Source organism: Larimichthys crocea, chromosome III (assembly GCF_000972845.2).
Source record: "Larimichthys crocea isolate SSNF chromosome III, L_crocea_2.0, whole genome shotgun sequence".
NCBI lineage: Eukaryota > Metazoa > Chordata > Actinopteri > Sciaenidae > Larimichthys > Larimichthys crocea.
The window spans coordinates 34796679-34823681 of NC_040013.1; the positions used below are offsets into that span (position 1 = coordinate 34796679).

Below are 27003 nucleotides of genomic sequence, written 5' to 3' on the forward strand. Positions count from 1 at the left end.
AAGAACCATGGATTCTTTGTCAACAGAAAACCAAGGGGATGCACATAAAGTTATGATGGCATTTTATTGGCAAGTCGTCTTCTAGAAACATTAAACAATAGCAAGAGATAAATAGATTCCTCCCTCATCTCATCCCCTCTCTTTTCCCAGCTCTTAAAGGAATTTACCAACCTTAAAGCAAACCACAATGACTCCTGACATGTGTTATTTGTTCCCTGTGTCGCCTTGTCTTTCTCCATCATTACCCCACTGTTGGCTGGATGTTGGAGACACAGTTTCACAGGAGCCTCAAAGCAAAGAACATTGTCTCATCTCCCAGCTACCCTCTTTCCTCCGATCGAGCCTTGCCCACCCTGTGTCTTTCTTGTCCGTTTCTCCCCTTGCTATCTGTGGAAACACAGCCAGTCAAAGCATACAGTTGCTTGTTTCCTCTTTCTCTCTCTCCTTTATCCCCCTGCTCACGGTTAAAATACAGGCATACACCAAAACCATGAAAGAAAAGCTTGTGAAAGTCTTTTAACTCAATACTAGCCAAACAAAGTTACAAATGGGGTGGCAAAACGTTTTGGGTGCCCACCATGCTGTTCCCTCCACATAAATTATTACTGTATTTCAGTCTTTATGATTTGCTAAATTGACTGCTGCTATTTTTCTTCAGTCTCAGAAAGTGCAAATTTAAACGTTGACATCGATGGTAAAAAAAAGAAAAGACATAATCCAGGATTTTGCATTGAGTTTCTTGTCTTCCAACTGATTTGTATTAGATGTAGTGTATACGACCAAAATATTCTCTGTACGTTCCAGCCCTATTTCTGCCCCTCACAAAGTTGGACATTCAAAACACCAGATTCACTATTCCCCTAAAAGCCAAGAATACTGCACCTCCTATAAAACTCTCCCTCCTTTCTTCACTCCTCGGCTCCCTCCCAGTCCGTTTAAAGACAATTTTCTGTCCCACATTCTAACAAAGTAAAGCAACTTTTTTTTGTATCTCTTTTTCTTTTTCTTCTTATGGCAGATCCTTTTAGCCTCCTCCTGGGAGACAGAGGCACTTGGTCCCCTCAGTTTGTTTGCCATTCGTCCGCTTGTGCATGCTCGAGAGCTCTCAATTCAAGGACACAAGCTCAGTTTTTGATTTACACAATGAAAAGAATTAATTAAACAGCAGTGATGGGACCCTGGGGTTCCCATTGCCCATGGAGGGTGGGAAGGCGAAAGCAGGAGGACAGAATGAAAGAATGGAGCTGATTGGAAAAGGGAGGGAAAGGACAGACAGAAAGAAAGAGAAGAGGGTTGGGAGAGAGAGAGCGAAAGGAGGACAAGTTGTTTGGTGTGAAAGAAGAGGGAGGACATGTGGGACGCATGGAGGAAAAGGCATGGGAATAAGAGAGCAAACAGAGAGAAACAAAAGAGAAAAAAGAGGAGCGAAAAGGGACTGGGATATCTCCAACGTTTGACACCTCTTCGGTGACACACGCACAAACACATACACACACTCACGCACGCAAGAAACAGAGAGTTAGTGTTCGGCATCGGCACTGCTGCTCGCTCTATGACACTGTACATCTCTAAGGAGAGGGACTCGAACACGCAGGGTCCGCGTAGGTCGCCTTAATTAGCCACACATCCCGCTACACAGGCTCCCAGAGGGGTTTATCAGGGGCATGGAGGGTGAGGAGACGAAGGAAGGGGGAGACAGAAGGGAGGGTGAGGAAGTGGAGTGGAAGCGGGGGAGGAATGGGTATTAGAGCAAGGGGAATAAGCCAATGGGATTGGAAGGTTATTTAAAGCATGGCCTACAAAAAGATTCAGAAAAGTACAGTGTGTGTTTGTGTGTTTACTGTAGATATGAGTGCATGCATGAAATGTGACCTATGTCATGTATATACTTTATGAACCTTGTGATCCCACGCAGCACATTCAATAAATTCAGCGTGAGTGTGAACCCAGTGCATACGTGTGTTTGCGTCAGCAGGCATCCACGTTTGCATTATGTATATGCATATGAGTCCGGCCTGGTGATTGAGTGTGCTCAGGTGCCTAGGGTTATTTCACTGAGTGACAGAATGATGCTAGGCGAGGCTGTACACATAAACCCCATCCATATCTGCAAGGCCTAATTAGCCAGCCCAGGTCATCGCTCAGGACTATGATAGAGTGGTGGAGCATGCAAGTGCTCACCACAAAACACCTAACGAACACACACAAATGCTGCCTTTATCCCACCGAATCTCACTTCATCCCAACTGCCTTGAAGTCCTTTTTTATGTAATTGACAGCTACCGCTTTCCTCCGCTTGTATAAAATGTCTCATAACCTGAAGAATTACAGGAGTAACCTTTGTAGAGGCGCCACTTTTCACTGTGTGTTTTCGGAATTGAAGCCGTAGCCTAAGAAACACAGTAAATAGTGTTTTGGGGGGACTGTCAGATGGGTAAACTTACTTAATTGGATGGCGGTATGAACTCCAGAGGAGGTAAATTATGGCGCACCTTGGAGACAAGCTGATGTATTCCAGCTAAAGTTACAAGGACTTAAATCAAATTCATTCTGATGACCCCTGCTCCCAGAAGTCTTGTCTTGCAGGATGACAGGTTTATTTTAAGGTTTATTCACTCACACATAGCTGGTTTGCCTACAGTGTGAACAAAGCTGCCAAAAAGTTATATTCTATCCACTGTGGTTTGGACCAAAGAATCTGGGGGATGCATGTGTCGCTGAACATTTTTGGAACTGAGCTTTCTCTAGTACTGCACTCTCCTTCCATTTCTACTTTTCCTCCTCTAATGTTTTCTCCCCCTTTGTGCTGTTCACTTTCTCTTCTCTAAGCCTCCTTCTTCGTGTCTTCATTGTCCTCCCTCAATTCCTCCTTCCTTCACCTCTCTTGTCAAAGCCAGGTTGATGTTTATCAGCTTTAAAATCTGGACATCTCTACAGCACTCACCCACAAACACAGCTCCAACTATAAAAACAATAACAGGGGGGGAAAAAAGCACACACGGGGGGAGAAGAAAATGTTTGGGTTGGGTACAAACTACTCTTCAGTGTCAAGATGTGAGAGGACAAAAAGCACAAAGATGGTGTGGCGATGTCGACCTTTCGCAAGCCAAACATGCTTGAGTGAAATTGAAATAGAAAATAAGACTATATAAAACGGAACAGTCAATCTACAAGCAATCTAGCAAGAGAAGGGAAAGAGGGGACAATTGGGGGGAAAAGAGCGTAAAAATAGAAACAAAAGAGGAAGAAAACCATCTGTGATGGTTCGATACGGTATAAAGCAAGCAAAACATGTGTATGTACCTTTAGACACTCCTCTGGCGTGAAATAGGTGCAATCAGGGGAGGAGAGAAAGGGCAGGAAAGAGTGATAAACACAGACTATTATCAATGAGATGGTCATTTCTTCTGCTCTTCTGTAAAAAGAACCCCAGACGTTTTGTGAGTGTGTGTGTGCGTGTGTGTGTGTGTCTGGCGTGTGCTAGCACTATTACCCCTGTGTTTTTATTTTTCAGGGACACATCTATACTCAGAGGTTGAGGTGTTGAAATACAGTACATAAAACCCTTCTATAACATAATGTAAGTGGGGGTGTGGAAAAGCAGAGCGAGGGAATGGCAAAGTAAAAATATGCATTGCACTGCAAACCAATATAGTTTTCACTGCTTAAAGATTTTTTTAAAGCTAAGACGATACAACATCAGGAAGGTGGACTTCTTGGAAGGCTGATATTCAGTTTAGGATAAGAGTTAACCAAACTTTGATGAAGTTTAAAACTCAAAAACAGTACTGTACATTACTGTGAACAATCCATGGCCCTCTGTTTGCCATTTCAGTCATCAGGTTTCATTGGAACTATTTGTAGAGGTGCTCAGCATATGTACAAATTACTCATTAAAATTTTTAAATATTTTAACCTAATCAGCATTGATTCTGAACAAAAGAGGAGTTCACCTCACTGATGACTGAGAGCGACGTCAGTTATTTACACATTATTCTCTACAAACAACAAATATTTGCATAATATATTCATCTTTGGACTGAATGCGGAATCTGCAGGCAAAGGACAAATAGTTTGGCACCAAACGTGTTCTGGTTTCCGTTTGTGTGAATAGTATTGACCAGTCACGTTTGAGTGGGATTTGGTGGCAACAGTCCATTTGGAGAGCAAAAGAGGCTAGCTCTCTAACACTGTCTTCATTCATATGCAGATATCTGTTTATAGAGATTAACAGAAATGTGTTTTTTTCGTCATTTTCGCGCATGAAGTTGCTAATCAGACTGCAAAGGAAGTCTTGGCCTGGATATCTGTTATCTATTTTGCGGCTATCCGCCTGTGGATTATCCAGAGTAACCAAAACATTGTTTTTGTTAAATGCTTGATTGGTCTGAGCAACACAAAAAACAAAATTAGATTCCCCGCTATTGTATTAGGATAGCGGCAGAGATATCAGAGACAGATATTGACCTGGGAAAATAAAACGAAAACTACCTGGTCAAAGTAACAATAAGGATTTCTTTGGAATAAAGAAGAGCAAATCATTTGGCCCTGGTTAGAGAGAAATGTGTCAGACAGAAAAACACATTGGTTATGCATGTTTATACCATAAACATGTAACACATAAATATATAACTTGGTCACACACGCACACACACTACGATGAATTAAAATGGGATATGGATGTATATTTCTGAAGGGAATTTTCCTTTTTTTTTTCTCTCTCCAGAGACAAACACCAACAGCAACACTGTTGTGCTCTCATGGCCTCTTTCTCTCTCATTTTTCTTCCTCTCTGCCCTCCCTCCCTCTTTTTGGCAGACAACCCTCTCTCTTTCTATCCTTCCTCCCTGTTGTTGTGTTTTTAATCCTTGTATGTGCCAACAGAGAGTGCAGACATCTTGGCCCCATGTCTATGCTGTGTGTGTACGTGTATCCCAGGGAGGCAGCCAGCGCTCACACAAAAGCTCTCTGTTAAGTTAGTCTGTCTTTACAAACGACTCAAATCAAACACTTAACCCTGTGCCCTACTTGTGTGGATTTCAACCAGTTCAAACATAAAAAAAGAAATAAATACATAAAAAAAAAATCCTAATTTTTTTTGCAGGTTACAAACTAATACAAACAAAATACAAAGTTTGCAGCCTATATATAATTTCATCCCATGGTGATCACTGATTTTCCGGCCTCAGCTGGATAATAAAGTTGTAAATGTTTATATGTTGGGGGAGGGAGACAAAGATCAGCAGTGAGTGATGAAGTAGATATCTGGGCACTTTTCACATGTTGTGTGTAAAATCTCCCTGACAAAAACAAAATACCTTGGTAATACAATAGCTTGAAGGACCATGTTAGCAGTTTTGACCATGTGCTAACATCTGCAACCATGAAGTGAGTCCAGCTAATCAGTCAAGAATTGAGGAAGTGCTGTCAACTTTGCTGTCCCAGTCTGAAAGAGGGAAGAGAATCTGTGGATGCTTTTAAAATGAAGGCTCTCTCTATTGGATTTGCCACCTGTGAAAGACACTGGAGAAAAAATATAAGCTCCAATCACAGTCACAAGTCCCATTTCACTAAACAACCATACATGCACTCTACAGAGAAACCACATGTCATACAGGTACTAGCGTTTTTGAAAGTCAATTTAAGATGGGATATATTGAGATGCATTTGAATCGTTGAAAGGTAAATCATAATTGAATCATAAGGCCAGTGGAGATTCACACCTCTTCTTCCTATGTTAGACGATTGTAATGCATTTAATTAAAGCTGATATGAGTGTGTGGTACCTCATTTGTGCAAATGAAAACTGTACATCATATGTTAGTGTAAACACGTTTATTTTAATCAATATAACATAAAGGTAGAGCTACCAACATCTAAACACACATGAGCACACACACACGTTGATGTTTGTGTCTGAATAACTAATGAGACGTTTATATAACATTTATGAAATGTATGACTTGGGTTAATGAATAAGTCATGTTGTGCATTACCTTTCCTACGCAATCAGGCATACAGTAGTACAGCAGTGTCTGCATACATGTGTCAGTTTGTATGTGCGTGTATGCAGTGTGCATGTGCGTTCAGTGGCTGTGTTTGCATGAATTTGCATTTTCATAAGTGTGTAACCATTCATATTTTCCTCAATATGGAAATGTTCTGCATGTGTGTGTGTATGGAGAGCTTCATTAATTGCATATGATTTGAGCAGGAGATTTTGTAGAGGATTTGATACGCCACTACTGCCTTTTAAGAAATGTCTACAGTATTTATCATAAACAAACACTGGGGACTCTGGAAGTGTGTTTACAAAGTAACTTTTTTTAAGATTGCAACATGCACACATTTTCTGAGCTTTTACTGTATTTTTTTGAGTTTTGCGTTTTTTCAATGATGCTGTAGGAAGTAGAGAAAATGTTTTTTGACCTCATTTTAGATTTTAAATCAAATTTGTTAAAAGAAAGTTATAAAACAGGGCAGTGATGTAAATTTAGACACACTTGTTCACTGACTTGTCAGTGTGTAGAAATAAAGCAGTCCACTTGAAGTTGGTTGTTAGTTTTGCTCTCATTTTAGCTCTAGTAAAAAACAGAATCTAATAACTCAAGTCATACAACTTTTTTTTTTCATTTTGTTTTGCTGCATGGAAAGAAATCCTAATAATAAGACATGCATCAACACAGTGTTCAACAACCGTCACCTTAAAAATGAGTTCATATCAAATTCTGAATAAGATGCAAAACAACAAACTAACAACTAGCTAATAATAATCACTGTTTCTCATCTGAGGATGTCTGCGCTTTGAATGTTCCATTAAGCTCAAATTATTTTATTATTATTATTTTTAACTTTTTGTTAGCTTTCTTTTAAACACAGACAATGTGAAAAGAGGAAATGTATCAAAGCTGTCCTTTGATTAGAAAAACTAGCATTTATAAATTGAGTCTTGCTGTCCTGGTATGTAAATATGTCATGATTGTTAAATCAAAACAGAAGACAAATTGGGGTGTGTTTAAATTTGAAAGTTCAGGTCATTAAATGACTAATGTGATATATGCTGGAACAAAGTAATGAAAACTTTCTAACTTTACAAGATGGAACTCTTAGCTGTGGTGTTGCTAAAAAAATATATAAGCTTTTAGTGCAAATAATCACACATCTTTTAGGTTAAAGCTTCATTGCTTCAGTACTTGGTGTTCACTGTTGAATTCTAAGAAAATGATTATCTCCTCTAAAATGCTACAGTTTCACCGCTTTCCTGGAAAATGACTGCTATAATTTCGTCCCATCCCCAAAAGGAAGACTAAAAATATCCAGTTTCATTTTCTTTTAATGTTACAAGTTGCACAAAATAGTCTGGCAATCGCTTGCTAAAGTATTTTTTTTAACTAATTAATTTAATTCTACAGTACAATGCAGTATAATATATTCAAAGATGGTTCAGCTACTGCAGGAAATACTGTAAAATCATTATATGGAACTTTTCCCCTGTGGCTGCCACTGCAAGGACTGAGGATGATAAAAAACTTCAATGCTATTTAGCACACACATACACACACACACACACACACGCACACAAGCAGATAAATAGCAGGTCCCTCTATGGAGTGTGGACAGTGCATTACCCTAGTTCTGGTATTGAACGAGGCCCATTAGCAGTGTTAATCTATAGATCTAATCATGATCATGAAATAGAGCACTGCACCCATTCTGGCATCATCAGCCACAGTCATAAACTATGGCACATTTCCCTCATATAACCCACCAGGCAAAACTTGGGTCATCTTGTGCCTGTTCCACTTCTTGTTCAGTTTAATTCATTAAACATGCAATGTATTAAAAAGACTGTAAACAGTTGGAAGAAAAGAGAAACAAATTTTTAGTGAGACAAAACTCCCATGGGGTTGTGAAAATGACACTATCAGTAACAACAGGGGGGGGAAAAAAACTCAACAAGGTCAAGGCTACTAGAGTCACACAATTTCTTAATGAAAAATGGCATAAATAATCCAATGGATTTGCCAGGAATGAAACACATAACAGGATAACACCGTATAATAATATGATATTAAAACAGAACAGGGACCGATACATGCATAATAAACTTGAGTTACTAATCAAAATGAATTCAAACAAAAGACAAACCTTATTCCAGAGCACCTCAATGGCAGCTTCTAAGGGTGAGGAGACACACACATGCACAGCCAAATATCTCTCATTATATTTTATTTTTTAGGGCACTGGTACACAGCGGCAGAAGGGCAGGGAGGCAGAACTAAGTAGAGTGTCAATAACACAGTGGGATGGTGCTGTGTCATTACAGCTGAATGGTATCAGAATGATCAAATTGTGAGAAATGCACAAATAATGAATAACTGAATAATCAGAATCAATAAAGAAACAAATGAGAGCTGTAGGAGCTTTGATCGTGTGAGCGCCATAAAAAAAAAGAAAGAAAATAATTGAGCTCTTCTGTGACACGTGATGGTGGAACAGTAATTACAGTCATCATGCTCAAAAATGTCTTTCTTTTTTTGCCCTCAGATAATTATCAACCTACATACATGGATATACAAAACATCATACATACAGCCTACATACAGCCACGCCATAAACACACGAAAGTACAACTTTCACAAAAAGCAAAGCCTACGCTCTGGTTCTAATTACAGGTTCTACTCAATGTGCTTCCTCTATTATATGCATACATTGAACACCATATAATGTCAGATAATATTATATCCTAGAATAATAATAGGTAACAGGAATCAATTCATAAGATTAATTGTCAGAGCTAGTAATCATTCCCACCCTCTCATTCATAAAAAGCACACTCACTGTTTCATGTCTCCACCAGTAATATCTCATTAGAGATTAATACAGATCAGCTCTTTTAATTAGCCATCCCGCCCACACAGTCGCTGATAAAAGCCTGTGATCTTTCCTCTTGTATGCTGGCAACTGTCTATACTGTGCGTGTGTGTTTGTGTGTGTGTGTGTGTGTGTGTGTGTCTTCCCTGTGGTAAAAAAAAATGTCAGCTTCACTCCCACCTGCAGTCTTTACTGCTGTTTCATTAGGGAGGCAACACAGAGGTACTGCACTGAAACAGCCCTGCTTCTCCTGTGTGTGTGTGTGTGTGTGTGTGTGTGTGTGTGCGTGTGTGTGTGTGTGTGTCATGTTATGTAGGCCTGTGAATTTGTGTACACGCATGCATTGTGTGTACATCAATGCCGCATCATAATCTGAGCTTTGTTTACAGTACCACTTTGAAGACCGCATAGTACACATGAGTGGATGTGAATGTGAAAGAGCGTGTGTTTGCATCTGTGATTCTCTGTGTGTGTCTTTGTGAGAGCTATATCATAATCTGGTTTCTAAAGAATCACTTTCTATGTTTACCCTGATGTCGCTTTGATGAGTTTTACCCTCAGGACAAGAAAAAAAACTATACCACAGATGGATATGTGCCGAAGCTCATGGAAATAAGCAGTCGTTTACAGTCACCTCTATTTCAGCACCTCAAACAACACCATCCTGATGGATGACAACGGGCCTGGAAAATAACTTCTCTGCCTTGAGGCTACAATGGCTGGCTCATCCCAAAATTCATCAAACACCTTTAGTATTTTATCAGCTATGCTGAATACACCACAGGAGTAATCCATTCAAGAAATATTCCAAAGATTTTACCACCAGTACCCACCAGATGACCGTTTGTTGAACCCCCCTCTCCAAACTGTCCAATCACAACTAAAGCCGGGCATACACTGTACAATTTTTGAAAATCTTGTCGTTGATACCATCACACACTGTCCAAGTAATCGTCTACAATGTAGAGCTCACACTGTGCGGGTGAAAACGGCCCGTCTGCCCCTGCTGTCCTGTCTATTGACAGCGATCAATGAAGATTTATTTGAAAGCTCCAACGCCGGTTATTAGCAACATGCTGGACAAAAAGAAGAAGGCTGCCCTATTGATTGCTGCGGTACTGTGCACTGAAAGTTTTAAAAAGAAGAGGCGCCCTAGAGATGGCTCAGCAAACGTGGACAGTACGGGTTGTCCATTTTGCAGCAGGAATTGGAGCCTACTTTTAACTTGATAACCCATCCCATTATCTACGTTTTGACCATTACAAGTCACTAACAACACTTTTAATCAGGGTACGCTTCCATATTTTCGCTATGGTGACTATCACTTTGTGCAGGCGCACTGAGGGAGAAATGCTCCGGTCGGCTCGGGGCTCTGCTTCCACTGTGCGAAAGAATTTGTCGGCTGACCAAATTTTCTGACATGTCAGAAATTCATACGACCGTCCGACGGTGGTTCTGGAACAGATAATCGGCCCTTGTTACCCCCTGTACAATGTTTGGAAAAAGACGCCCGACGAAACGGGAAATCGGGCAGTGCGTCTCGAAAATCAAGTCAAAAACAGGCTAAAATCGTTGAAATCATAGAGTATGCCCAGCATAACTATGCGAGGTAGGCCCGTCAAGCTTTTGGAATTTCAACAAAAGCATTTTGTATGAGGCTTTGCAAAGAGTATCACTCTTACTCGAGAGGGAGCCTTGTCTTATCCGTTCCCAAACAAAATACCCACCAGCAAAAGTGTAAGGACTAAATTAAACATTGTGTTATCTGCTCTAACGTAACCTGAAAGTGTTACTACCTAGTAACCAAGCTCGACTGCAAGGCCACGGAGCATGCCATTAAGCAGCATTAACTAAATGAGTTGTGGGGTTTAGGTTACGTTAATGAAAGCCCAGTTGACAGCTAGCTTATCAAATGTTTAGTATTCACCCATTGTGATGTTAGCAGCTCTGTCCTGCTCTTTGTTGGATTTTGGGAAGTTTATACTCCCCTCAGCTCCAGCCAGCATTAGTTAGTCCTCAACGAAAGTCCATTAAAAGGGAAAAATGTTTAAAATACAAAATATGTAAGCGAAGCAGCCAACTAATGTTAAGTTAGAAAAAAAAAACAGAATGTGATCCTACCTTTTTTCTTAGTTAGTACTATGACTAACTTAGCTCTACAGTACACGGCAAATGCTTTTTATTACTTATTCAGAAGGCTTCCACATTAGCTGATGAGGACACCAACATTTTTCTGGGGTGTAGCTTACACGGGACTCACACAGGAGGCGGAACGGCAGCGGAACGGTCCTTTGCCCAGCGTCAACTCACACCGGACGCGATCAGCCGCGGAACGGCAGCGGAGCGAGCCGGCCGTATTCACGCAAGATCACGCGAGAATCCTGGACATACCCGAGACCCCGCGATAAACAGTGTATAAAGAAAACAACAACAACAACCAGCTGACCTTGCTTCTCCGACGTGGAGGAGATTATAAAAAGCATCTGTTGTGTCATAAATTATTGTGTGTTGTTCCACTTCATAATTAGTCTCTCGTTGAGACCCTTTGATCGATCTTTGATCACCTGGTGCCACCGGTCATGACGTAACGTTGATGTGAAGTTGTAAAAATCTACATGAACTGCGTATTGTGTTTTATTTTGTAAGGGGGTGGAAGTTTATTATGTTGATTCAAGGCCCGGTTTCCTGTCTGGTGCGCAGTGCTCTGTTGAAATTTACGAGAGCCGCTTCTGGGACGCGCCTGGACCGCGCCCTGTGTGAGTTGGCCTTTAGCCTCAGTCTTTCAGCACAACTGTGTATTTAGCCATCAAGTTCTTGTATTTCAATGCAATAAATTAGCCAGAGTAATTAAAAAGTTAGTAAAAGACAATGTTTCAACTAACATTAGCTTAATTAGCTAACTAGCTACAGCTAATTGGAGCAACGGCTGGTAAAATCAGCGGTTAGAAAATGAGATTGAAGATGAGATGAATTTTTTTTCTACTTCTGTCTGAAATCAAGGACCCGCTGAGTCAAAAATCTAAATGAATTTCCGTATACCATAGACTGTATGTGCTATTGGAGAATAAAAGCTTGACAAGCAATGCACTGTAACAAAATGAGACAGGACTACGACCCTCTATGCCACTTTGATTTCCAAAAAAATAAAAACATCCTGTACTACGCATACTGCAAGACATAAGCTTAAAAAACAAAACAAAAAAAAAACATCTGATAAAAGCTTCTAACAGTCTTATGCTCCTAATGAGAAAGCTTGAAGCTGTTGTGCTGCTGTGTCATCAGTTTCATTTCTCTCTGTGCCACACTCGGGTTATCCGTTCGCTGCTGACGCTGTCCATCAGTCAAGCTGAGACGTGGCTAACGGCTAGCTAAGTGGCGCTAATTGAGCTGGGGTCATGCAATAATAGTTTCATGCAATGGAACATCATTCATCAGCTCTCAGCCAGCAGAGAGAGACGGAGAGAGAGATGAGATAGAGGGATAAAGGAGGGTGGTGAGGGACACATCAGTCACTTTAACACAAAGTTGGACAAAGAGATGAATGATAGGCAGATAAGGTGAAAAAGGGGGGAGTGAAAAAAACCCACAGAGACGTGGAGGAGGAAGAAAAGAGGGGGGGATGAACAGATCGCCTCCATGTTTACTGGTTAAATAGCTTCCCATTTATCCATGGCTAACACGGTTTCCAGCTGACTTTGTCTGACACTGACACAAACAGATATATACTATATATACTCTAGACTTGGTAACATGCTGGCGAATGCTCAATCTTGCGTTTAGTATGTTCACTCTGAGCGATGTGTATCAGTGCATGTGTTTCTGTGTTGTTTGGAGTTCATTTGAGTCACTATATAAACAGATGTGCACGCACACAACATCCATACAGTACCAGTAGATTTGTGGCCCCAGCAAAATGATCTCCGTTACACCTTTACTCCATTCTTTGATCGATTCATGTAGCATGGTTTAGTTTACTTAACATCTGTTATATATATATAAAAAATAAAAATAAAAACTAGGAGAAAAAAGCTGAATGATTTGTTTCCGCCTTGAAGGTGAGCCAGATATTTTTTTCAATAACTATTCAACCCTCCTGACTATGGTCCTTGCTCTGTTTGAGCTGTAACAGTATATGAGTCAAACAAGCATCAGGGCTATTTTAATTCATTTAATTTGTTTTCCTTACCTGTTAGTCATGCACTGTTACTTTTTTCAGTTTCTGAGTCACTTTTTCTCTGTTCACCCAGTTAACTTCTGTCTCTGTGTATTATCTTGACACAAAGACAAAACATTTTCCTCACCACATTGTTTTATTGTTTCATGTCCATCAATGATTATATTTATTCTGTTTTATCGTTTTGTATCTCTGCTAAGTAACAACCATATACTGGCGGTCGAGTACTGATCACCCATCACATTAGCAATGAGATAAAAGATGGGGTGTATTTACTCTCCTGTTTCTGGTTTTCCCCTCTCAACACAAACTAAACTAACACACATTCACAAACACTCCAACACACACACAGTAACGTAACCAACCATACGAGGACAGAGCAATTACCAAGTAAATGGCAAATTTAGCACGACACATGGTCACCGCTTTTCACTGCAGCTTGTCAGCCCACCGTGTATATGTGTCCTACATACTCATGGTGTGTCTGCAGGATGAAATGAACCCTTGTGACCCCACAACCTCAATTCATGAATTTGACACTAGATATGTGCAATAAATAAACCAATCCACACACACACATCTTTAAATCTATGTGTTAGAGGTTGGAGTTCAAAGGTCAAATCAATTGGCAATCATTTAATAGACAACAAGACTTTGTGTGACACTGCAATTACATAGTCTTGTAATTGTGTCCAGTCGTTTTTAGGATAGCTCATAGAAAGCGTACATTAAAATTATAATCAGTATCAATCTACAGTTAAAGGGCCACCTACTTACTTACTACTTGTAAACTATTTGTTGCAGAAACTGTTCAAAACTGTACAAAACAGATTTTACTCTCATTGCCAAACTGAAAGATATTAATGTAGGGATTCATAACCTCTGCACAGAATAATCACAGAGCCCTTCAAACACTTTATGCACCCCCAAACACACCTCACGCTACAAAAGGAATAAGCTACTGAACTGCTGACAGGAAGAAAAAAAAAAAAAGAGTATATTTGTGAGGTTCAGTCCTACCTCTCCGCAGTGGAGTAGGCCTTTCTCTGACACATCACCGCCAACGAACTGCTTCCCGGCGCCATTTCCTGTTTGATCTCCCACGCGACGAGGTTGCTGGGTTTCACCGCCAGGAAGTTGATGCCTGACTGGAACCACACCCTGCAGAGGAGGATGAAATAAAGACAGAAACGAAGAGCGCAAGAGAGAGAGAGAGAGAAGAGGAAGCGAGGTTAATCTAAAGGCCACATAAGCACATCATAAACAAAAGAGGAAAGAAAGCAAAGTTGTCACAGTGACAGTTAGGGGGAATTTGCTTAAAATTGAATTTGCTTTGCTTGGAATTTCCCCTGCCCCAATTCTCCCACTGATTTTCTTTAATCCGTGATACGCGCCATACCCTCTTTAATGTCTTTTAAAATTGATTCACACAGCATGGTGTCACCTCCCATGGTATATCTTGATGGGAGAAGACAAAGGAGCAGCAGGATCTCTTAACAAAGTTAATATTTTTATCAGAAAGTGCAGCATGGAGGATGTATAGGAAGTATACTAAGCTGGAGGTAATATCAAATATTGTGGTTTTGCTAATGAAAAAGGCAACAATGACTGGACAATTTTTTAGCAATAGCGATGTGTGTTTGTTCTTCCTCTCATCAGCATCCTTCACTCCTTTTCCCTTTTCAAATATTTATTCTTTTTAACTTTCTCCCCTCAGGAATTTGCAAAATTATACATTAAATCTTCTATCTGTCCCTCAAGTTTTCCCACCCATCTTCCTCTCCCTTCTCCAGTTTTCCTATATTCGTTCTAAAGTTAGATTTGCAACATTCATCTCTACCTTCCTCATCCCCTCTTCATCGAGTAGTCTCTCTTCTAGTCGTGTCAATCTTGTCTTTTTCTTAACTTGCTTTTCTTTTTTCATCCAGGTTTTCCTTAAATCTGGATGAATTCCTCCTCCACGTATCTTGGCTTCAACTCTCCCTACTTCCATTTCTGCTTCAGTTTTCTACATACCGCTTCCATCTTCCCTGTCTTTCCCCTCCAGATGTCCTCCTTGTTTCCTCCTTCCCTCATCACACTATCTTCCTTACTTTCCCTACTAGGTCTCCTCTTTCATCTCTTTTCCTCACCTCCTTATAAAACATTTCTTCTTTGCATCTATCCCTCTGTGACTTCCTTCCATTCTTTCTTTCTTCTTCCCTATATAGCTTATTTCATCCCTCCCTCAGCCCCTCCTCCATCCTTCAATCTCAAGACACCCTATGGTTATTCTCTTTATTTTCTTTCTCTCCTTCTCCCTCGCTCTCCCTCTTTCTCTAATCCGTTCCGGTGTGTTTTGTTCTATTTATCACCTTGACGAGACCCTCCCTTAGTTTATTAACACACTTTACAGGCTTGCACACACATGCACACAAGCTTGTTTACTGCTTTCCTTGTTAGCACGCATACACTAGTCTCTGGCAAACAGCTCCTGGACTCTCTAATAAACTTTTTCCTTTACACAGAAGGGAACAAAAAAATCTGCCAATTTTCTTTGTCTCCCTCCTCATTAATACTTTCTTGTGTTTGTCTTGCTTCATGTCTTGCCAAAAACAGCCCATAAATATGTCATGGCAGTCCCTTGCCATGTTCTCTGTACATATATTTTAGAGTGTGTATGTATATATGCACCTAAATGTGTGTGAGTGCATGTGTTGTAATCTAAGCAAGATGCTTTAAGGTGTTTTTCTGTACAAGGGAACGAGTCTCTTGTGAAAACTTGAAAACACTTCTTTTTTTCTGTTTCATTGGTCTTCGTTTTCTTGGTGTATATATAAAAAGGAAAAAATGCTCCCTGGTTGACCGTTGTTGTGTGTTGTTTTTGTGCTATGGTTAGGCAGAGGAAGTGTGAAGTTGCAAAAAAAAAAGTTTTTTTTTTTTGCAAATGAGGCAGGGTACACATAGTTTGAGTGTGGGGTGAGCTCATGTTCCCAAGTAAAATACCATGTGTGTGTATATATGTGTGTGTGTGTGTGTGTGTGTGTGCAGCAGCACAACATAAAATAACAGCGGTACCAAAAAAAACCCTTTTTTATTATTCAACAGCTGAATGTTACATAAAATTAATTCTCCAGAAAACTCCCTGCTGTTGTTCAGCTTCCTCTGCTCATTTCTCTCCATCCCTCTCTCTTTTGGTCTACTCTATCTTCCTACCTTACTTCCTACCCCCTCTCTCACTCCCTTTCACACTGCCCCTCTCAGCCAAATCAGAATTGAAGATAACTCACTTCAAAGGAAATTTACTGCACTCAGACTGTGGTAATGCAAAGCAATGAGTTAGAAGATGGGGGAAAAAACAGTTGATGTATTGTGAATTACACAATGACAAAAATGGACAATGAGGGAGCAGACATGTATGCCTGAACACTGGCTGAGAAACATTCATCCCAGAGATTTTTAGATGACAAGGTTGTGGCAAAGACAAATCCTAAATAAAATATACTCGAAAAAATAAATAAATTAAAACTTCTCCAGCACTCCTCCATCAAAAGTGTGTTGTTCTTGTTCATGTAATATCAAATAAGATTTTCTTGACCACAGTCTTAAAATTCAAAACACATTTAGAGAGACATTCCTACAGGACTACCAAACCAGAACTAAAACTGTGACAGGCTCAAAACTGCAACCCACATTAGCCCAAATTCAATACAACCACTATTACACAACTCAGAGGCCGTCTCTGAACATTTTGAGACCGACTGCCCATGATTACATCGGGCATATTGTGTGAAGACTGACAACCAAACATTGCAGCAATCGTGTACTGTATGTCAGAAACGGTCAGTTTTGTGCAATTGCGTGGTATTTAAATCCGACCATTTCAAGGACAGTACAGATCAGCGTGAATGAGACAATAGCATTAGGTTTTTTCCTTACAATGTCACTCATGCTTCTTTCTTGCAGCTTCACTGTAACAAGACTGTCCTCATCGGAGATCAGCATTTGAAGTTTAATCACACACTTAATGAACCCTGCATTTTCCTGACAAGAGATCTCTTGCCATGGTGCGAAGGGTCATAAAATTACAATGCTTAATGTGAAAGGAGTTGTTGTTGCCATGAACCTCAAGAGAATTGTCACTTGACTCTTCAGTTCTGTGCTGCATTTTAATATCTTTCAGCTCACTGGTTTGTTTTTGCAACCTTACAACTTAAGTCTCACAGCTGATTTCTGGGGTCCACAGCACCAAACAGCAGACAGAAACAGTTGGCAACAAGCTGGTCAACACAGTGGAAGCATTTAGCAGTGGCAGACATTTCCCTCAAGAGTTGGTGGATATCAAAACAGTGCTAGAAGGAGAGTGAGTAATGTTGCTCTGTGCCTGCTGGATGTGTAAATAGGTAACTACTTACAGGTATTTCAATAAGTATTATAACTTTACACGGCCAAAATATGTCAAACACCTCGATGATATTGTGAATTATTCCCCCAGGCAGCCTGCATAAATGGTAACAAAAGAAGTAACTTTCCTCCCTGCTCTTGCCTAAAGTATGAACATGGTCAAAGAATATAAAAAGAGATCCATTACAGAGATTAAATACTTGATTTTGCATGTGTTACATGCATAACCACAACACGCACACATACACAGAGTCACACATGTAAGGAAACAAAGCGACACTGTTGTCCCGTGGTGCATCTGTCAGGACTTTCGTGTGTGTGTTGTCTGTCAACAAGTAGGATGATGGACAAGGCTGCGTCCCTAAGCTGCTTCTGTCAGATCTGTGTACAGCAACAGAGCCTGAGAAGTGTCTGTGTTTCTTTCTTTCTCTGTCTTTCTTAGTTTTTAAGTAATGCGGGACGACAAGTATAACGTCTCCCTTAACTTTATCTCTGTATCTCTGTCACTTTGCCTTATTTATCTCCCTCTATCTGTATCCATCTTTGTTCATGTCAACGATGTTGCTCTGTCTTTGAGTGACTAATTATCATACATTGTATATTTACAGGTATATGTTATTTCCTTCATTATCTTATTTTTTTTCTTACATAATAATCTATGAAATACACTTGAATTACTAGAATTTCAACAATTTCAATGCAATACAGATAAAACACCAAAAACATTAACCAGCCATCTACTCGTACCTTGTTCCCTTGGTGACACTCATACATCACATACGTTCACAGCTACAGTCTGCTCCTGTTGGCCATTGAGTAGCTCACAGAGCATTATAATTGATTTTCTTTTCCTTTTTTTCCAGAGCAGTGCCTTGTTTATGGGCACTTCAATACTAGTTTTCCAAGTGAAAAAATAAAGAGTAAAAGAATCAGTAGAGGGAAAAAGCAAGAGGGCATTATGCCAAAAAGCCACACAGTGAATGTGTTCCCATTTGCTCTTTTAAATCACCATTGCCATTTTAAATGCGAAATGTGCTTCTATCATTGTGGCGATGTCTATTTAATATAAGCCCCAGAGGGTTCGTTTACCTCACTTACAAAGACTTTACCTCTTTCTCCAAGAGATATTCTGAGAATTTAGATTTCATCTTTAGCTGCATAACATGCATATAACAAAAATTATGGAACAGGTCTCCTCAGATTAAGGAAAAAGGCTTGTTATTCACCCCATACGATTTACCAGATACCTGGTTAACCCACATTTTTACCAAAAAATAAAAAATAAAAAAAAGATTACTACTGACAAATGAAAGAGAACAGTTAAATGGAGAGAAGGAATGATAGGAATGTGAATGAAGCAATGCATATTTATAGCTTAGCCTTTGCACACAGAACTAGTGACCCAGGAAAGCCAGCAATGTGTGCAAGAAAAGGATAACAGATTGTTCTCCTGAAAAGATGAATGACTTAAATTCAATTAATTTCTTTTGCACCTCAGCCTATCCCTTTAACTAATCGTTCCACATCCTCACCTGGTTTAAACCTTTCATCCTGCAATGCGTGAAAAAAAGCTAAATATTTGTACAATTTATCACAGGAGATTGTAAAATTGTCAGGAGATGAAGACTGAAAAATGTATCTGCTTCTGGTTTACACACACGTACACTTAATCATGATCACAAATACACACCCACATGCGGTCTCTCTCTTACACAGAAGCACAATCAGTAACACAAGGTCATGCAGGCCTGTGAGTCACATATGACACTGCATGAGTAAATCACTGCAGTGTTAGTTGTAACTCTAGACACTGGGTTTCCTTGAACAGCATCAGATGATAGGAGGACTGATTTACACTCTCCAGAGACAGAGGAGAGAGGGAAGGGAAGAGGGGCCCTTATCCAGGTTCTTTTTAGCTTCTTTAAATTCATTATATCCTGTGAAACTCCTTGTCTCTACACCATCGTAACCTCTAGAAAGTACCTTCTGGGTGGTAAATAAACTAACGTAGAACCTCCCATTATAGCATAAGCTTTTATTGCTTGAAAGGTCTCTGTGTTGAGAGCCTTTGGGATTTAAATGGCTAAAAACTGACAGATCTCTTCAGAAAGAACACAACACAAAGAGCTTAGTGAGTCTAAAAAGGCTTAAAAGTGATTTGGATGTGTTATTCTAACGAGTATCAAATTGATGAACAATATCTTAGGAGATAAAAGTAGATCTCAAGCACTCAAAGTTTATGTGCTTCTCCTGCATACATTATTCTGATGTTCTTTTCACTTCATCAGTTATCAGTAAAAAGTACAGCAGATTTAAACCAATTCCATTATGCATACATACATTAAAATATGATGGCTGTTAATGCAGAGCTACAAAGAATGTATGTGCGATGATGCTCCTGGTATTATCCTGACTTTGATGTAAGAGGAAAGCTGGATTGTCTCAGATCATGTATGTCACTGGTGTTATGAAAAGGGCATCTCCGGATTAAATCTGGCTCTCAGAACCTCCAGTAGACTCAGCAGGAAATCATTTGCTGTCAACAATGATAGGACTTAAGCAAACCAATTTGAAAAGTACTGTTGTAATCAATCAGATAAGGCAAACAAATCCAAAAAGGGCTAGGCAAAGGCAGAGGTCAGTAAACAGGCAAAATCTGAAAATCTGATAACTAGAAAATCACAAGGCTGGGACGTAAGGCACTGAGGTACAAAACGAACTGGCACAGAGAGAAGGAGAAACACAGACTAAATACACAGGAGAGGGGAGTGGTAACAAGATACAGGTGAATCTAATGAGGGCAGGGCAGACAATCAAAACTGGAGGGAAAAAACACAGGGTCAGGAAGTGAGGCGGTCTGAAATGAGAGGAAGGGTACTGTAAGTTTCACAATAAAACAGAAATCATATCGTTTCACAATAAAACAGAAAACAAAACACATCACCTTGACGAGATGTGTCAGCCACAGATGATTGTAAGCTGTAGCAACAACACCATGGCAAGCACATCTGTAGCTGCTGTGTCAACTGTTGTAACCATTGTCTATAATAACTTTACCACAAGGCCCAAACAAAAGAATCGCTAAATGCAATGTCTGTGCTACCAAACTAAAGGATGCACATTAAAAAAAATGAATTGTGAGCATCTCTGCTTCTCTCTCCCCTTCTCCCATGTTCCACCTGTTCAATCATCTGCTGTTTGACAGTGTTTAAGAAACCTTTTCTTATAAAAGCCCAGTCTTCCAATATGCCAAAAGAGTGGTAATGATAGATTGTTATTAGAATACAACACATAAAATTGAATTTCTGTTTTTCTGAAGCAAAACAGCACTCTCCCATGAATGCAATCCTTTCCGGAGGTTAATCTCACTTGTCTTCAGCTATCAGCTTCAAAGATTCAAAGCAGAGATCTCCAGTATGAACGTCAATGCGCTTACAAAAACAAAAACCCTAGTTCCTATGGTTTCAATGAATACATGTAAAAATTCCTTTATTCTCTCCTGTGAGCTTCTTCTTTCTTGTCTAATGCTATTACTCTAGGTTTACAGTGATCCATAGCTCTAAGCTCTGTGCTCAATACTATTGTTTTCTTGTAATGTTCAAGGAATTTAAGCTTATTTTACAGTTGCACTCACTGCCATGCCGCTCTTGATGTGTGTCAGCTAAATGCCTAAAATGTAAATGTAAAATGGGAATTCAAAACCTAAAAGGCATTCTTCTCAAAACAAAAGAGCAGACCCGGAGCCATATGCTATGTGTCAGAAAATGTTGCTGCATGTACAACAGCAGATGTGTCCAAGAGAGAAAAGTAAAAGAAGACATATTGTTTTTTCTAAAGTTCCTCCTGGAACAGATGTTTTGGAGGAAGACATGTTGATAGGATAGTCTAAGAGTTCACTGTAATCTTCATGTCCAACAATTCTTACAAGTAAATAAAGCGGTACATTTACACTAAAGTAGCTCATTGTCAGTGTCTTGTACCTTTTGATCTGATCAAACCTTTGTAAATGGCTCTGACCGGGTTAGAAGACAAAGCAAAGTAGAAGTTCTAGCAGTGGTTTGTAAATATCTGTATGTTAAGATGAATTTTAAAACATGTTCAGGCCAAAGGAAGCTATCTAATTGAAAGTTCAAAAGTATGATTCAATGTGGAAAACTGATTATTAGAAGAAAAAAAAAGACTGTACTGGCTGTAGTATAAATCCTTACATTGATGATTCATGACTTAAAGAAAAAGGTTTGGCAACAATAAGTAAAATGGAAGCAGTTCTTCCGAGGCCCCAACAGATGTTCAACAAAATTCAACACATCACCTGCATATTCCTCGACACATTCTGGAGAAGCTGCTGCCATTGGACATGAATGGCATTTAAATGAGTGAACTGTCAGATCATTAAAATCTTGTTTTCTGCTTTTCCTGCTTTTTAAGAGGCAGAGGCAAAACAATCTGTTGTTGTGATAGTATGGCTGAGAAAAGGCAGGGTTACTTTTTTTTTTACAAGTGACAAACTGTCAACGCATTGAAAGTTGAGAAAGTGATTTCAGTTACAAGGGCTTAACAAGTCACAAAGTTGGTGCTGTAACAAGAAGTTTGCCACCTGTGATCATGCATAAATCTTGGCTCATCAGAGTACTGCAATACCATTGCTATGATAATAGCCCTGGCCTTGATATTTCAAAATCCAATTAAAATATTTCTTTGATGTATAATCCCTAATGCATGAAGACAAAAGTCATACTTATACTTATATGAATGAAGTTTACTTTAAGGTTACATCAAACTTTTTGAAAAAAGTGTACATTAATATTTTTTTTCAGTTCAGTTAGGAGCTTCACTGAGTCTTGAATGTATGTATTTTTTGAAGTTGGAGTGATGGACAGATTGGATGGCAAGGGTTTTGAAAGTTTAGAATGAACAGGTGGGACTGCATCTAAGACACGGTGAGACAGATGGGAAGCTGTAAGCATGGAAATTTATAAAAAACAGTTGTTAAACATTTGAAAGAAGAATGTAAAACAGGCCTGTTATGTTGGTCAGAGGTCAAATGTGTCTCTCTGTGAGAACACCTGTTATATGATGCAACCAGGATGTTTTTTCTCTTTTTTTTTAAACTTTCAATATCTCTCCAGTGATTAATTTTGGGGGGGCTTTTATTTACTGTGGTCTCCTTTAAATGGTTGCCTTTGTATCCTGTCTTTCATTTCCTATTATTATTTCTTATTCTTCTCTTGCTGCAAAACCCTGAAAACATCAGACCTGTCTGGACCAATAAAGAGACTGTGTGACTGTAAACAAATGCTGTATTTCTACTAAATGAAAAACAGCAAGACATTTTGAGGGCTCCCTGCATGCATTTTCTGATCATACTGGTAACTATGGCTAGATCAACAACTATATAAATCCTAGTTTTCCCAATCACCGTGGTGATGAGATCATGCCAAACAGTTGCCTAATGTTTTACCTGATTGAATGTTATGAAATGTTTCCACACGATAAAGCCATATTTTGTGTGAAAATGTGTGTGAACAGTCATAACAGAAACATGAAGGCCCGATGTCGAGATGACAGTGAAACCTAACTGACTACGTACTCTGGGCCTACTGTCCATGACACTAACACAAACCTCAAACAAAATTACCTGTTCTAATAGGTAGTGAGAGGTCACCCCCTAAGTGCCAAACAACATAAGCAAACACACTCACATACACACACACACTTTGTCTCTCTGGATGTCTTTCTCCACAGACACTCTGTCCCTGAACAGCTGGCTCCCCAGTTATACGTTATAAGTTTACTGCAAAATGACTATTGTGTAATAATGATGAAAGCTACTGGAAAACAGAGATGTGTGTCTGCTTCTGTTTGTGTCTGATTCAGCATAAACATTACTCAACATTTACTCAATGTGTGGGTGCCCATATACACATATGTTAACCTCACTTGTGTGTAAATTATGCATGAGTGAGAAAAGTGCCATCAGATGCCTCCTGTTCAAGACATAGTCTTTGTTTTGCCGTGCTGTTCAGAGCAGGCCTTGGCATCATCAACCCTGCAGGGGTAGCCATTAAAGATGTCCCTACGTATACATCCACCCCACATCTGTCCTACATAGTATAAAGATCTTAAAACACTATAATGGAGTTTGATCTGGATGATCGTCAGTAAAAATGACAACATGATCATTTAGCCAGCTGTTGAAACCCCAGACTTTCTCTAAATAATTTTCTGATATTGTGTTTTTGTGACTTGTAATTCAAATGTATTATCAGCTACCATTATTTTTGATTTCAAGTCAGTTTAACAAACTTTAAGCTTAAAAAATAATCCATACTGTACGCACCATGTGATTCCTGGTCCAGGACACAGTGGATTTGGAGTATGATTATTAAGAGGATGATGTCCTGTACTGGGAAAGGTGGAAGTCAATGCAGTTTAATCCAGACAATTTTCCTAAGGTAACTGTTATTCTCAGCTGGGGAGCAGTAAGCTCACCACTGACCATGACTACAGTTATGACTACATTAGAAATACAGTGGTGCTGCTGAAATATTTCTTCTCTATCCATTCTGTGACAATTTGACTACTTGGGTCATAATTAATGAAGTGCCAGTCGGGTTGAGGACTGACAAAGTACAGCGAAAGTCACATATTTTCACCAATCATTGTTACATCACACTTGTGTCCCAAACAACTACTTTCTTTTTTTGTTTATTTAGCTTATTTTACCACTAGATTAAATGTGACACAAATCAAAGGAAATTGCTAATTCATATGTTACAGTTTTTTGTTCTCCAACATTACACATCTGAATTTGGATTTATGATTTGTAAAGGAAAATGTGGCTACTGCTGAAAGTGAAGGTGATGGAACAATAACAAACTAATGAAATGATCACACCAGTGTATCTTGGACTTCTCTTTATAACTGGATATTTTTGTCTGGTGAAAGCAGGTACTATCGGCATTAGAAGCTCTTCACTGAACAGTCATGATAAAAAATGTTCATTAAAGAGTGAATACAGTCGATGGTTTTGAGGTAGATTGAGATTTCAGGGTTGCCTACAGCCTTTCTGTGTGGAGTTGGCATATTTTCCCCACATATGCATGGATTTCCTCCGAGTGCTCTGGTTTCTTTCCACAATACAAGTTCATGCAGGTTAGATGAATCAGAATCATTGTCTAGGTGTGTTATATAGCCAGTATATCCAGTACATGGTGCTAAATGATGAATGAATGATTAATGGATGGAGGCAAAGATCTACAATACTGAAGAACATAAAGTGAACTTTGTTAATGTTGTTGACAATGTCCATACACAGCAATAAATACAAACTGCACCAATAAGATCCTTTAAATACAAGTAAATTCATGGTTATAACAGAATCACTGTAAATAGAGTTTGAATGCACAACTTTCAAGCCTCGCTGATTGACTTCAAGATTAGATGTAGCCTGCGGGTGCTACCATGAAAATGGAAAATCAGCAGGTTTATTGACATAAAGCTGTGAACAGGCTGCATGAGTATTGTTGTTTGTATTTCATAAACGATTAAACTTGATGTACCTTAATGAAAGTCTGAGTCATCTCATTTTATCAGTCAATTCTTTCTTGAACGTTTCACAACTGGCATACAAACATTTATTGAAATACCAAACTAACACCAACTTGTTACTGTTGCTGTCTTTGTAGTCTCAATTGCATGCAGCAAAGCATGGGACTTTTACAACTACTACCCCTGTACACATTTTTAAACAGACACTGCAATGTAATCTGTACAATTTGATGTTTGGATACTTGATCCCTTTCAAATAAAAACCCTCACACACAGAATCAAACCGCCCACTCTTCTTCCCACCACACATGGGATTAGGACGACATATTTCTCTGTAAACAAAGACACAGACAATAGTGGTGGGTTGTTGGCTGCTGTAGTAGCTTTGAGCTTGTCCTCTGGGCTGAGGTCCCAGATTAGCAGTGTAGCAACCAGCTACTCCACCACAGATCACTTTCAGGAGGCAGAGACTGAAATGCTAAAGGACTTTTACTATTACTTACTATTAGTACTATTCACTATTAGATTAATTTGGAAAAGAATTTAAGGAAATTCCTCTCAGTTCATATGACACTGTATTGTTAAATAATTGTTTTACTTTTTTTGTTTCACAGTATTTTGTACCAGAAGGCAAAGAAAGGCAGCTACTGCTGAAGATTAAAAAATAACTGAAGTTGAATTATTTCCATTTATAGTTACTAGTAAGAACACTGTGCACCTTTTTGACTTAGAATAAGGTTAGTTGGTCCTGACACCATTAAAATATATCAATTCACAATCATCCGCTTGTTAATCAGATTGGTAATTACTTTTTCCCATTGTATTCTGAAAGTACTACTTTCTTATTCTACAAAGTGCTGCTCCACATAAAAATTGTCTTTCTGATTACAAAGTCTCAATTTCTCGATTTTGTTCTCGTTATGGACCCTGACTTTACCCACAAAGATGAGATGGTGGTGGCAGGTGAGCAACAATACCCATAGAGCACTGGGGTTGCAGTCTGCTGCTACGCTGACAGTAAATTGGAAAGCTGTCACACCAGTCAGGTTCAGTTTCTTTATATAAATTGTAATAAAATGATTAGTTATTGTGAAACTCAATATCACATTATTTCCTGCTAACAGACTGCTTGATAAGTAATCTTCAACGAAAAGTTATTGCTTTTTCCTTTGTAATGCAAACTTGTTGACACAACAATCTGTCACTGAAACCTTAAACTACCAGTTAGAGTTCTGCCACTGTAATCAAGAGTAATATTAGGGAGCATTGAAAGAACATTGCTAATGAACAAGAGACCGATTTTGGTGGAAACAGTGCTATCAGCAGAGAGAATATTAGGACAATTTAGACCACATGTGGCTGAGAACTGCTTACTCAACTGAGGAATAAAGCTCCATGCAGCTCATTTGGATGAAAAGACAGAGTCCAAGCCTTCAGCCGCTCATTTATTATGAGTGGAAGAGGTCCAGAAGTACCTCATCCCTAAGTGAGCGGATGGCACCGAAAGGCTAATCACCGTGGGAGAGTTTATGTGTGTGTGTGTAATTTGATTGGCATTTATCAACTGAAAGCATCCAACTGAAGTCAACAAATCACACACATACACACACACACACACACACACACACTCTACTCTGACTAGCTCAACTGCACACCTTTAAGCGGACATGTACACCGACATTCAGAGGCGCACACACAAACACACATTTCCTGAGTTCAGCAAATAAAAGACACGTCTCGGTGGGCTCTAACAATGGTAACCAAGGTACCAGTTGGCAGACAGAACAAACAAATAAATATGTCGACAAAACCAGCAAACAACCACAACTGGGAACAGAGACTCAGTGATAGGAGGGCAGCCACTGGAGTCTGAGGTGTGTTTCTGGAGCAACAATACTAATGTCATTTCAGCTTGTTCCTGTCCATAGAGAAATGTGCTGTCAGACTGACAGTTCACACGTTCACACACAGATCAACATGAACAGGTGAAGTGGATATAGGAGCTTAGGGTATATGTGAAG

The 27003-nt window shown here is 39.4% G+C and overlaps 1 protein-coding gene across 1 annotated transcript in view; it reads right to left on the reverse strand.

Moving 5' to 3' along the window:
- Positions 1-27003, reverse strand: part of si:dkey-215k6.1 (transmembrane protein 132C) — a 224004-nt gene that overhangs the window by 93058 nt on the left and 103943 nt on the right. The window contains exon 4 of the mRNA XM_019263743.2: positions 14069-14209. Coding sequence (XP_019119288.2) covers positions 14069-14209 — 141 coding nt within the window. The remainder of the gene's footprint in view (positions 1-14068; positions 14210-27003) is intronic.